Source organism: Jatropha curcas, chromosome 10 (assembly GCF_041381405.1).
Source record: "Jatropha curcas cultivar XTBG-Jc1 chromosome 10, XTBG_Jcur_1.0, whole genome shotgun sequence".
Lineage (NCBI taxonomy): Eukaryota > Viridiplantae > Streptophyta > Magnoliopsida > Malpighiales > Euphorbiaceae > Jatropha > Jatropha curcas.
The window spans coordinates 3,957,060-3,971,077 of NC_143160.1; the positions used below are offsets into that span (position 1 = coordinate 3,957,060).

At 36.1% G+C, this 14,018-nt stretch overlaps 2 protein-coding genes and 1 pseudogene across 5 annotated transcripts; 1 reads left to right on the forward strand and 2 right to left on the reverse strand.

The window, feature by feature from the left end:
* Window positions 1–160: 160 nt before the first annotated feature.
* LOC149492944 (ACT domain-containing protein ACR6-like) lies at window positions 161–2,902 on the reverse strand. Its single transcript, XM_089726983.1, has 7 exons — window positions 2,555–2,902; window positions 2,206–2,251; window positions 1,917–2,031; window positions 1,772–1,839; window positions 1,087–1,677; window positions 894–998; window positions 161–785 (listed from the first exon to the last, which is right to left on the reverse strand). Exons 1-7 carry the CDS (start codon window positions 2,605–2,607, stop codon window positions 444–446), a joined length of 1,320 nt encoding a protein of 439 aa, XP_089583109.1. The 5' UTR covers window positions 2,608–2,902; the 3' UTR covers window positions 161–443.
* Window positions 2,903–6,890: 3,988 nt separating this feature from the next.
* On the forward strand, window positions 6,891–12,494 carry RMI1 (recQ-mediated instability protein (DUF1767)). Of its 3 annotated transcripts, XR_016318459.1 has the most exons (9): window positions 6,891–7,537; window positions 7,732–7,902; window positions 8,345–8,490; window positions 9,003–9,337; window positions 10,019–10,359; window positions 10,764–10,874; window positions 10,958–11,086; window positions 11,186–11,806; window positions 12,087–12,494. XR_016318459.1 is itself a non-coding variant. In XM_089715362.1 (8 exons), the coding sequence occupies exons 1-8, from the start codon at window positions 6,992–6,994 to the stop codon at window positions 11,354–11,356; spliced, it is 1,950 nt and encodes a 649-aa protein (XP_089571488.1). In that variant the 5' UTR covers window positions 6,891–6,991; the 3' UTR covers window positions 11,357–12,056. The 3 variants fall into 3 exon arrangements, 2 of the variants coding, with proteins under 2 accessions (XP_089571488.1, XP_089571489.1); XM_089715362.1 differs by lacking the exon at window positions 12,087–12,494 and having other exon boundaries at window positions 11,186–12,056; XM_089715363.1 differs by lacking the exon at window positions 12,087–12,494 and having other exon boundaries at window positions 6,892–7,537; window positions 9,003–9,304; window positions 11,186–12,056.
* Window positions 11,829–13,722, reverse strand: LOC149492946 (11-beta-hydroxysteroid dehydrogenase A-like; annotated as a pseudogene). The gene is made up of 6 exons (XR_016318460.1): window positions 13,516–13,722; window positions 13,221–13,413; window positions 12,973–13,058; window positions 12,745–12,876; window positions 12,501–12,665; window positions 11,829–12,402 (listed from the first exon to the last, which is right to left on the reverse strand). The product of XR_016318460.1 is annotated as an 11-beta-hydroxysteroid dehydrogenase A-like (transcript).
* Window positions 13,723–14,018: the final 296 nt, after the last annotated feature.

Genomic DNA, 14,018 nt, shown 5'->3' on the forward strand with positions numbered 1-14,018 from the left:
TAGCAGCACACATTTTTATAGCTTTTTTTTCTTTCTCATTGAAGGTTAATCGGAAGTTTGTTACTGTTTCTGATGTTGATTATCGTAAGGTGGTACATGCATATTGATCAATATCTTTAGCTTGCATTCTTTTGCCCCATATCAAAATAAGAAGCCAGGGTAAAAAAAACGGGTATGGAATCTGTGATTGATGGATAAAACATAATACATGTATATCTGACATTTCTTTTTCCTTTTATCTGAAATGATAAAAATTCTGTACACTGTCACTTTTTCTCTCACCTGCACAAACCAATTTCAATCTCTTAATTTACTGTTGCAAAACCAAGAGAAATGACAAGAAGCTTAGAAAATAACTTCTACCGGATAGATAATTAACTCGAATCTTTAGTTTCACTCCTTGAGAGTATAAGTAGGCTAGTCCTCTGTATTTTAGTCACTGACTATGAGTGGGATTTAACTAGTCCAAAATTTTGGAAACTTCGACATTTGAAAAAGCTTCCAAAGAGGAAACTTCTAGGCGTCTCTTGAGGAAATTTCTGTGGGACATTTAACTTCCCTCTCACAAGTAATTCTGTATTCCCAACCTGTTGCTGAATCAAATGGACAATTTTGGGGTCAACAGGGTTACCGGACACATCTGTGACTAAGAAACTATCTTTTACTTTCCCATCCTTCGTTGATATTTCTGCTCTTTTAATGTTCAACCCATTTTCACGAAGTATCCTTGTAATCTCTGATAGAAGTCCAAATCTATCATCTGTGCATAGCTCTAGTTCTAGTCCCTGCAAGAGATAAAAGAGTTATCATTTTATAAAATATGATGTAATTATAAATATCAGCAAGATAAAATCTATTACTTTAATCATATTGCCAAATTTGCTCATATATACCTCCGATGCTCGCCTCTCAATGGCGGCCTGAAGACACTCTGCAACTCTCTGTCTCTCGGCTTCTGAGCTTATGGGGAATCCATCAACATGCCTGATATAGTATTCCTGCAAAACTTTAATAGTTAAAAACAGAATAGCTACAAATTTTGATGCCGGAGAGCTCGAGTAGAATAAAATTGGGTTAAACAAGTACCTGATAAGCTTCGTTTAAACCAGCAATGACTGTCCCATGGAAAACTACATACTGCATGTCCGTTAGAGCAAAAACAATATCAAACAATAGCTTTGGCCGATCTTTGCACCTTACTGTAATGACTGTGTAATCTCTATCAGCGCAATCCGACACGACAACATAAGGTCCTGTACCGTTTTCCTTTACACTGTCCGTCTGAGGCCTTTCAAAGTCCCTAGCAGCAAACATCATCCGATGCAATCTTCTCCCCGTGGGTGTTTCTTCCTGGGGACAAATACATATCTTTGGGATCATGAAATCATTGTTACCTTTTAGAACATTACAAAGCATTTCCTTGATAAGAGAGAGCTGCTTCGGGTCTTGAACAGCATACCCAGTTGACTGTTCTGTAATGTGCATTATAGCTGCTGCTCTTGCATTGTTTGTCCAAATCTCAGCATTTACCACATTACATCCCAAATCAGTCAGTACTGCAGACACTTCAGATAACAAACCAGGCCTATCTTTGCCGGATAGTTCGATTAACGTATGCGCTTTAGGGGGCAGCAACCCAACAGACCTATTTACTTCATCTGCATCTGTTTCAAGAGCCTGCAATGCAAGTATCATTTAGCTGCCAAGTGGAGTAGTACCATTTGATACTACTTGTCAGTAGTGAACTGAGGTAAAGAAAAATATCAAATACCTTCTGTATGTAATTAAGCATGCCTTCATCTTTAACTTTGTTTCCATCATTTCCAGTCACATAAAACACTGAAATTGAAATCCATGATCAAATTGAATAAAAAGGTGATAACTACTCCAAGGATGCAGATTTTCATTAGCCTTACCATCCATGAACCAAACTCCATCTGAAGAAATGTATGCTTTTGTTATCACAAGGTTTAGGTCTGTGAGGACTTGAACAAGTTCGAGAAGAGTACCATGTTTATTGACAGTATCCACCTATTAAACAATAAAATTCTCCCGTTAAACCTTTTACAAGCAGTATATTCTCCCGTTAAACCTTTTACAAGCAGTATATTCTTGATAAACTACACAAATGATAACAAACTGGGTAGCTTAGCTAGTAAAAACTTTTTTGCTCGACCCAAGTAGTGAAATCAATTAACGGTCTACCTGTATGACTGTGGCGTGCTCACAAGCATCATTGTCAATCACCACTCTGCAACCAAATATGTTTCATTCACTGAGAAATTAAGAATAGAAAAACAGCAGCAGTAAAACTAAAGCACTATACCCTTTCTGTATATACAATCTAGTGAACAAATTATTACCAAAACTAGCTTAACTGAAACTTTGCCGACAAAACAGAGAAACTAAAACGTTTCAGGTCAGTTACAAAAACAAAATAGGAATTGAAAAGCAAGATTCGTACCAAAAAGAAATTATTGTAATTATAGCAGAAAGCAAAACCTTGAAAAGCAAAAAGAAACGAGAATTGACATTCGAGAGAAGAGAAATTTACCTTGGAGAGTTCATTCTCCTAATAAGCTTTGCATACTCGTCGCAATCATCCATTCGTGGACTTCACAGACCTCTAAACAACAATCCAATTCAAATTTGAAGAATTTGCAGTAGCCCACTGCACTATAAACTTGTTAAACTTCTCCAGTGGCTGGCTTATTTGTATATATATATATATATATATATAGGCACTACGCGGAAAGAGAAGGTGAAACTTTAATGGAAGCGGAAGTGAGATGGGCAAAGAATAAAACTGAAACCTGAAACGCGGTTAAACTAGCTAGGTAGCGAAGGTACAACGCCAGTGAGTTAGTTACGTGTTTATTCTTGAGTGGATGAAACAACAGTTAGGACATATATATATAGCGTGATTATCGATTGGATCGAAAAAGCGATTCTGCAATTGGAAATCAGCTTTTGAAATACTACTCAACTAGTGACTACGAGCCAATAATTAACCGCAACCTGTCCTCTCCAGATCTTGTAGGTGAAATTTCCCCGTATCCAAAGAACAAAGTATCCTTTTCGAGGCCGTACGTACCTTTATGAGAAAGAGACCACGTGGCCTTTATTCCGCCGCTCTACCTGATTTTCACCTTGGCTACGTTGTCAATGACTTTTAATTTTGTTAATTAAATGCGGTCCGATTAATTTTCTCTAACGCTTTTTGTGAATACAAAAATTATACAAAAATTATTAATATTTTTTAAGGAGATTCATTTTAATTGCCAATACTGAGAAAAGTTTAATTTCAAATTTTAAATTTTATATGATTAATTAATATTATAAAAAATATATCAAATTTGTTCATATATTTTGCTTTTTGTTACATTACTGTATCCTTTTTTAAATCAATAAGAAAATATAGAGTTTAGATGAGAGATATTAAAATTTTATATCAAATAAAATATAGTACTGTTCATGTAGTTTTAAAAATATAATTAATTCATTATTATATTTTTTAAAATATGTCAAAATGTGAAAAAAATATATAAAAATTAGACGGAAGAACGTTGTCTAACGGAAGTAAACTATAAAGACATTTTAATTTATTTCTTAAAATAAAAAAACCGATTAATTATATTTCCTAGATCAAGAGACTGTATTGTATTTTTCCTTAATATTATTACTAAGTTATAAGCAAAGGATAAGGTCATGGATTGACTCTTGGATTTAGACAGGATATTTAAGGTACGAAAATGACCAACTTAAAAGGCAAGACGATGATGTTGGAACTGAATGGAAGAGTAAATGCAATGCTGGTAGTTAGCCTTCGTTAATTAAAAAGGAAAAACAGGTAGCATTTAGCAAATTTAGCGATAGACTGACGATAAACTTGGCAATAGATATCAAAGCTGGAATAATCCATCAATTCTCCAACTTCGTCTTCTTTCTCCATTTAGCATATTCATCATCCATCCATGTACAGTTATGTTACATTAACATTTAACAACACAAAATTAAACCAGCATTTTCTTTTCGTTGGTAAAGTAATTAATAGACACCCAGCTGTTTCATCAGATGGAGTACTTAAAGTGAGTTGGGTTGGCCGCTGAGGGCCAGTGAGGATGGTGGGCTGTCTTGGCCCTATGCTAATGGAATGGGCAGTACTGGCAACAGGGGCTGTCTGTTTAGTTAGTTCGAACTATAATTTCATCATCTCACCAACCATTTGCCATTCTCAATTTAGCAGCAGTCGAAGTAATAAAAACTTGCAACCTAATGAAATGAATTAACAATCTTCCACTTGAAAACGTAGGCTATAAAATCCAATTAATTTATTAGTTTTAACTATATCATTCAATTTTTTAGGTATCTGTATAGTTAATTTTGAGATCTTTCTTTGGTCAGCAGATTTATTAGAGCAGACGCTCGGAAGTGAGAAATCATATATAAAACAAACAGAACATGCATCGGGCAGTCTTATTAAGCTAACAGAGTTGTAATTAACAATTTGAGAGGCAGTTACCTAACTTCTTTCAGGTAAGTTTTCTGTCTCCCGTAGTCCAAGTGCTAGCTGTTTTAGCAAAAGCAAGAAACTGAACACTCTGGTACAACTTATTGTAAATACATCCATTATTCATTAATATTATCTGAGATTAATTATCATCCTAAGCAGTTGCAGAAATTTCCTCCATTCCCAGTTACGCAACTTGCACTGAGGAACTTTTCTTTCAAGACTTTTTTGCATTCAGCAATGCACCGATCAACCGTGCATGGGTCGAGCTTAATGCTAAATGAACCCTCAACGACATTCCCACCAAAAACCAACAGCCCTACCGCCACTATCATAGCTACCACCACCGCACCCAACATTCCTCCCCCTTTGCCTTCCATTTCAAAACTTGCCTCTTCTTCTTCTTTGAGCTTTTCTCTCTCTGCTTTTCTTTCTAAGTTACTATGAACTTCTCTCTTTTGTAAACAATCAATACATCTACAATGTCCATTTATAGACAGAAGAAGAGAGTACTGGTTTATAATAAAAAAGGAAACTAAATCCTAACATTGTTAAATAGGAAAAGATATCCTAACAAAAATGGTAATCTAATATAAAAAGAAGATTATAAAACCTAACTTTCCATATTTGTTTTTAGGAATCTAACTTACTAATTACTACTCCATCGGTGTTCCGCAGTAACAGCAACATTTTATTTTTTCATAATAATTAAAAATGATTGAAACACATTATCATGCTATTAATGGATATTTTTTAGGGATTTAGAGGTGATTAATAGGATACTATCATACTATCTAAAATTCTCAATAATTAAAATATTAATATTATCAATATTCCTTAAAATATATATATATATATATATATATATATATATATATATATATATATATATATATATCAACAAACCTGAGTTCGACTATTTTATATTTTAAAAGAATTACAAAAAGAAATATGCGATTGATTGGATAAATCCTACAATTACAAATTAGCGTGAAAGTGCTCACTTATGCACTCACCACAGCACTACGATCGCCATTCGTATTAAAGATTAGTGAATCCTAGCCAATTAGAGTTCAACACAGAGCAAAAGATCATGTGCTAGTCTTTTCCACGTGTAGATGTTCTATTTTGTGTTCTTCATTCCCCAATGGTTAGGTGTAGCTGTGCAAAATTCTAAAAGATAGATCCATAGGCAAACTGACATGTATCGACCACTTTGTTCTCTGATTATGCTTAAAACTAATTAATTTAGCCGCTATTATAGGTACATTATTTATATGCTAATCATGGGTTTGGCTCATAATTATGTGTAGATCCCAGAGATAGCGAGTGTTGCGGAGGTTGCTGTAATCTTTTTGCCGACAAATGACATCGTACGGAAGGGGTCTTCTCGACAATTGTAAAATCACCAATTTAATCTGTTTGCTTGTTTGGTAAATTGTCCATTTCTTTGCGGCAGCAACTATCATCTACATATTCTATCACTCTTTAACTTTTCATTATTAATTGATAAAAGTAAAATTAAGGTGATGGATTATTAAGAGGATAGATAATGATAAATAAGATAAATTTGATTTTTCGAAAGATGTTCGTACTGATATTTTTAAGATAACGACGTAATCATTATTTTAAGATAAGTAAAAGCACGATTTTAAATGACCAAATAATTATCTCGAGTCATTAAATGAAAATCTTAACCTAATGTTTCACATTTTAAACATTATAAGTAACACTTGCCATAAATTCTTTAACATATTTACAAATAAATCTTTGAGTATTTTAGTAGTCTATTATTAATTAATAGCAAAAATTTGTTCTTTTGAAAATTTTCCTCTTTTTAAAGAGAGGGAAATATTAAAAAAAAAAAAAAAAAGAGAATAGAAGCTTTGTATTAAGGTTTAATTCGAAAAAATTACTCCAGATTTAATTTGAAAAAACCTCATTCTATAAGTTTAATGAACTGCTTAAATATATTCATCGAGCTCACTGAATAAATAAGGTGAGCTCAAGGCTTTTTTTTTTTTTTCTAATTTTAGATTATAAGGGAGATGAACTCTAAGTCTCTAACGAGCTGAAAATCTGGTCAATAAAATATTGAGTCGAGTTTGACCTCGGGCTCGTTTACAAGCCTAGGTTGGGATTTATTTGTCCCAAATTCTGCCTAAACAGTTTGGTTAATCAGCATATAAAGAAAGGGCCGACATTCTAGTCCGGCCCACTATTCATAAATATCTAACACGTTGATATCCTCTGAAATGTTGGCTTATGAATCGAGCCCATTAAAATCAACGCTAGAAAAGCCTTTTTTTTTCTTTTTTTTTTATCTTTTGAGTGATAGCTCATAGCTCTCTCTTATATATATATAACATAAAATGCTGCCACTTTCCCTCTCCAACTTGAAATTAATAAGAACAAAGTGGAGGGAAAAGAATTACTAATCCGAAAGTTGCAGTTCCTTTCTTACACTTCCAAAGACATAAAATGCCGAGGAGACGCCTTATGCTTCGCTCTTACTCCGATGACGACGAAGATCAGGAAAATCAACCAGCACCGCCACAACTACTACCTCAACAACAAGAAAAAGAGCATGAGAATGAAGTTCGTTTCTGGCAAGAGCCTGCTGTCAATCACTCGCCACAAAACCCTAACCCTAACGCTCCCGAACCAGTTCCTATCTCAGACGACGAATTCGTTGATGCGTCCGACAACCTTACTCCGTCATCTCATCCACCTGATACGGTTTCTAATAATTCTCAGCAGCAACCGCCTCTTGTGCATCAGGTGAGCTCCGGTTGTCCAGTTGGTGATTTTCTATTGACGATGGGATTGAATTTGAAGAGAGAGTGGTTAGATTCTTGCCTGCATGGACTTGAGAGCTCTGTCCGGGGCCTTGATGTTGCGGGCAAGGCCAAGCTTTGTTTCCAGCACTTTCTGTTTTCGGATATGAATCACTGTGGCAGCGGTGTGCTTCCCACAAATGTGGATTCTATGCATCTTGTTGTCCTCCCTGGGCCATTGGTGTTGCAGGTGTAATTCAATTTTATTGCCAATGTTTTTAAGTTTAATATTATAGCATAGTTTCTTTGTGTTCGAGGAAGTCATTTCTGTTTTTTTCTTGTCAAATTTTACGTGTTTTACTGTGAAAGTTACTCTTTCGTGTATTGTGTTTACTTATGTTTTTGTGTAGAAATTTCTGATCACAGTGAATCGCATGTCCCCAGGTTGATGAGATTGTAAACATTAGTTCTCCTCTCAAAGGCAGGTACCAAGAAGCTCCTCCCGGGATCAAGAGGTGCCTCAAATTGTCCATGACTGATGGAGTTCAACGTGTTTTTGGCATGGAGTATAGGCCTATCAAGGAACTCCAAGTCTTAGCCCCTGCAGGATTGAAGGTTCCCTACTGATTTTCAATGTTATACAATTGGAATATCCTTTTGCTAACAGTGAGTTCTGGTTCTTGCAAAGATACGAGGTCACATATAGATAAGACAGCAGCGGTGTTTTCTTTAGAGACCTTTCTTCTGCATAATTCTGTTCAAATAGCGTGTTTCTTGTTCCTTATGCTGGTTTGCTACAATAGATGGCAACGATCATTAAGTAATACCCGTTATAATTGAGGGGACGACTTATAAATTGGAAATTTAGTGATTGATTTTATTAACCTTGTCAAATTTGAAATGACTATTATTGTTGATGTGAATATAAGGTGCTCAAACAGCTCGCTGAGAAGAAAATAAATTATGATATAAATAATGTGCCAAATGTGATGCCTTTCATGCACAAGTGTTTTTTCAACAAACAGAGTTGGAAATGTTTTCTAATTTTTTCTTGCAGGTTGTAATTTGTAACGTTCATATACGGCATGGGCTTCTAATGCTGGTCCCTGAAGCTTTAGAAGTTCTAGGAGGGATGGTTGATGAATTGGAAGCAGCACGACAACGACTTGTTGATGAAGTAAATAAGCCGCCAAGGGGAAAAAGGTACATTTGAAGTCTCAGATGTAGGTTGTCTTGCATATTTAGAGCTTCTTACAATTCCTTGTGTTGCTTTGCATTATTCTATTTCTGTATGATTTCATATGTTTTCTCTCATAATATTGCTGATTCTAGCCTCTAAAAGTGTATTTTGTGTGAAAGACAGAATTACCTGCTTGCTTGTGTCACCTTCTTTAAATGGTTAAACTTTGAGGAAATGATTTTGGTGCAAATTAAACACTATACTAGTCCTGCTTGACTTTGCAGCATCTTGTGGATATGAAACTTGCTTATGATTGAAAAAAATTACCAAATAGGTTGATCCGTAAACCTCAATCCACGATTGGTTTACTCAATATTATCAGTTTGAATAATAAACTTCTGATCTGCTTTGGCTGTTTTTGGTTGTATTATTTTGATTGCCTTTTAACTGAATTGAGCCCTGATCCTTAAGGGTAATATTTGTCACCTGTTTGACTCCTTCAAACATTGATATTATGTTTACTTCTTTTATATAGATCAAAGACAGGAGTGGTTCCTCCTTTAGCAACTAGAGCAACACTGGCTGCATGGCCCACTAATGGTGTTCATGCTCCTGGAAATACCAATAGTTCTGCCAATGTCCTAGGTCATGCCAATAACTCTGCTACTGTTCTCGGAAATAGCATTCCACCTGGAAATGCCAATCGTTCTGTTAATGTTCATGGACACACCAATACTTCTGTCAATGCCCATGGACACACCAATAGTTCTAATGTTCTTGGATCCACCAATAGTTCTGTATTACAAGGTGCAACCCCCTTTCTGGCAGATGATCGAGGTTGGCTTTCTCTCTTCCCCTTCTTATTGCAATGTAAGTTACATAGCTTAGTTCTGTTGCATGCTCAAAGTTGCATTTTGACGGGTATTATTTACATATAATCTCGAGGAAGAATGTGAAGAGGTTAATGGTACTATATGTTAATTTGCAATCTTAGTTTTTGTTTTGCTAATTGAAAATGGGGAATGGGAACTGCATAAACATTTTTAAGTACCTACAGACTCTTTTTCTCTTTCCGTTCTTGCCATTTCTCTTTTGTCTTCCTTACATCACAAGTTGAAAGTTCCTGTCTCTGAATATTTCAATACTAAATACCACGTTTTTGACGGTTGACTTTGAGCTGAATCACTTTATACTGGCATTCATTTTATTATGGTATTAGTTTTAAATATGAATAGCTATATACATATATTCTTGTTGTAGCTAATATGTTGCCTCCAACTGGCTTTAGATTTTCATCTGTATCTTTCAGAATATTTTTTTTCTTTTTTTACTTGGTTACTTTAAGCACTATGCTCACCGTGGCAAATTTCCATTCTTGTTGATATAATAGCCAAAAGTTGTAGTTTTAGTGCATTACATGCCAGTTTGCTCCCGTGTTTTAACGTAGAATGTGTATAATTAGGTTTTATTGGTATTATTAGCTATGTTCTTTTTTAACTTGAAAAGGGAGCAAATTTAAAGTTTCTTTTTGCTTCTATGCGTGTTTTCTAGGTGCCAATGTGGCTGCACCTGGCCATGGAACCAATCAAAGCACTACAGAAGAATTTGCTGCTCCAATGGGCTCAGGCAACAACATGCCTAATACGTTATCTGATGTTGTTTCTGATGTTGAAGGGATGCACATTGATACTTCCTTTGACAGGGAAAATGCTGTTTCAAACCAGTATTCTGATGTCATTTCGGATCATGAGGATGTCCATACGGTCAACGAGATTGAACACCCTCTCATGTTATCTGCAGATCGAGGAATCCCTTTTACATACTTGGCCAGTTTGTCAGCTAAATGGGCTGCAATGAAGGAAAAAGCATCTTCTGTTCAAGGAATAATTAAGGTGGAAATATTTTCTTGCTTTGGTTGCACACAACAAAAATACATGGATGAGAAAAACAGTGTTAGTGTCAACACACATCTTTTTTCCAGTAAACAAAATACAGTTATGCACCTGGTTTGTGATTGAGGCCTAAAGCAGTCCAATTATATCACTATTTATATTTCCTTTGTGCTGATATTTGGATTAATGGCACAATTCATTTAGCTTATAGTAACATGAAAACGCAATTCTTCGCAAAGAAATTAAGAGCGACTTAGCTTAACATATTTTCTTAGTTATGACTCGTATTTTCAAATATTGACTATTTCATATGGCTGTAATTGTGATCTTGTGAATTTATTTACGTGAAACATATAATGGCACTCTTGTTATTAATTTCTAAAATTGTAACCAAAACTTTGCAGTGCTTTTTGACTGGAGTAAAGGGATTCCAGTATAAGCAGAGAACAACATATGAGCTTCGGGTTTACGTTGATGATGGCAGCCTCATTTCTGAGATCCTAATCGATCACAATGTGCGGTTATTTTGAATTTTTGCACATCGATCTTGTTAGGGTGCTAGAATTTAACATATTGACTCAATATTTTTACTCTTCAGGTTGTACAGAAGGGAATAGGCCAATCTCCTGAGGAAGTCACTGGAGCTCTTTCTTCTTCAGATGCCAAGAGAGTCGGTGGTATGAAAGAGACACTGAGGCAGTTCCAAATATTCTTAGTGAATTTTGAGGTACCAGATAACTTTTTATCAGCCATGAGTTTTAACTGGGGATTAGCTTGTATCTTTGTTACCCATAAATCATTATTTGGAAAAAATGTTTTGGTCCAGGGCACGATGCGTGTAGAAATAAGTCGAACCTCGCCTACTCCAATTGCCCTAGAGATGAACCAAGGGTGTTCAGCTTCAAATGCTTGGTTGCTTATGAGAAGACTGAAGTCTTCTGCTCCTGCTCAGACACTGCAGCGACCCTTGTCAGATCCCATTGAGTTATCACCATGATTGCCTTCTTGCATTAATGCTTGGTCTCAGAAAACGGACAGCTAAAGTTGATGCCATATGTGCAGTATTTCATGCTAGAGGAACTTCCTTGAGCTTGGTTATGCAGATTCGTGGATCTCAATCTTGCTCAGAAGGCATAATGGAAAGGCATGAAAACTTGTTAAGTGATGAAAGTTTGACAGTCGTACCTGGTATTCAGCTTCTTGGTCAGTTGTACATGGAATGATCAGACATGTTGATGGAACTTGTGGGTATTGCGTCTGAATCATACGCACATGCATGTTGATCTGGGCTAGTCAAATGATATTATCCGAGCAAGGATGGTTAAGTGTCTAGATCATTTGCCAGTGGGAGGACGCAAGCTACTGTTTACCCTTAGAAAACAGTAAAGCGATAACAGTGTTCCTTGCAAATATGAAGCCAACCAAATTAGAGTTGAGATCACCCAAGGTCGTGCTGTGGCAATCAGACATACATTAACACCCTCATTCATACTCGTTTTATTATTCTCCATCGAAAACGTTTTTTCATGAAAATTTTCACATATACCACATTCTTTTGTATTATTATTGTACCATCCGCAACTGCATCACAGTTAAGATGATTTGTTCTTTTGATATTAACATGGGCCACTTGCCAAGACATCCCGATGTATATGTCACTTGATAGGAAAATGTAAACTTTAATATTTACATCGCCATTCTCAGACTTTTTCCTCTGCATGATGCAGGAAGCTTCTATTATCCAATGCAAGGCACAAGATCTGGAAATTCTGCAGTTCCTATGCTTGATATTAGAAATTCCTTCACCTTTGTCACCACATCAACAATATTCTTGCTAATTGTATCTCTTTCTGACCGGCCAGGTCCGGGCATTAAAAAGAAGCGGTTGCTCCACTCTATTACGTCAGGGCAGAACACCTTCCAAAAGAATATTGCACGGTACCAATCGGGTTCTGTCAAGTATTTCTCTCCACGGCATGCACTCTTCACAATTGCTTTGGCACACTCTGGAGTGGACTCTACTGGCATCACACTGATTCGAAGCTACCATAAAAATTCTGTAAGTTACAGGTGGAAGAATATAATATAATTCGAAGAACTACTAACACGAGTATAACATGATAATGTTCGTATAAGCCTACATCTCTCATTTCTTGATCCGCTTCTAACTGGCCTTGCTGGTTTAGGAATTTTCCTCCAGTCATTTCCGATTCGATCAATCCTGGAGTAACTATTGTTATTCCTATTTCTGGGGCCAATTCTATCCTGAGTGTCTCGTACATGCTCACAAGTGCTGCTTTACTCGCCTAAAAACCATCATAAACCTGGCATTTGTCACAGGAATATGTATACATTAACATGAGAGATACTGATGGGATATCTTACATTATAGAAACTCATTCTTGGAGTAGGCAGCCATGAGGCACATGAGGCGATAACTATGATCTTCCCTTTGGTCCTTTTTAAGTGCGGAATTGCAAAATGGGAGCTATATACTGAACCCCAAAAGTTTATGTCCTATGGAAACAATAGGATTTAGGACGTTAGTAGAGACTCGATTCTGTATTCAAATCCTATATATTCTCATGTTATCATCATCAAATTCAAACATACCATTGTTGGAGTAAAATTAGTGATGTCAGGGACATCTTCAAACATGCTCACGGGAGTAACCCCAGCGTTGGCTACTAGGTGATCCACTGTTAATAAACAAAGACCGTCCAAGATTTAACATTAATTTCCCATAAAAAAAAAAGTTTTCTTGTTTTTTGGAAATTTAAATTGTTTTAAGACTCGTCTGGTTTTCTATTGCATGAAAGTCTATACATATAGAGAGAGAAAAGTTTCTTATTCCAATTTACAACGACCGAAGTGCTTGACCGTGGCATCCACAAACTCTTGACAATCGTTAGTCTTGGTAACATCTCCAGGAAGGATAATAGCATCAGGTGACCCAATCTCCTCAGCGATGGCAGCAACAACCTGGAGACGGTGCTTTCTTCTTGCAACAAGGGCTAAGCAAGCCCCTCTTCTTGCATACTCGTATGCCAAATGCTTCAAAGTTTCAAGCGCCAAGCACATTAAGCGAAAAAAAAATTAAAAGACATCAAGATAGGGATATTAATGTTCGACGGTTAATAGTTGATTATAACAAACCTCGCCGATGCCAGAAGATGCTCCGGTGATGAGGACTACTTTTCCTGATACATCTTCACTGAATATTTTGTTATAAGTTGAGAGGAGATACTTGAAAAAATGATAAGTTGGCAAGAAGTGGTAGAGTGCTAGTACCGCAAGAGGGGCAAACACAATATTCATTAACTTATTTATCAAATCCATGGCTTCTGTAGTAGTTGCTGAAGAAGAGAGAGTGATGGAGCTCAAGTACTTGATGTGAACAAATAGAGTTAAGAAGTATTGCTGTTCTGACACGTACCAGTTTTGCATGGAGGAGATGGAACACGCGTGTACATATAGTTTGTGTTTGGTTCGATGGATTGCAAATGTTATTTATCCAGCCGTCCGGTGTATACGAAGGAGCAATAAAACAGAAGTTACGTGTGGGCTTTCTTGGCATTAACAGTATATATGTTTAGTCAACGATTTAGGATTGTGTTAACCTTAAAAATTATGAAATTAATTTATTTGAGGGAGTAATA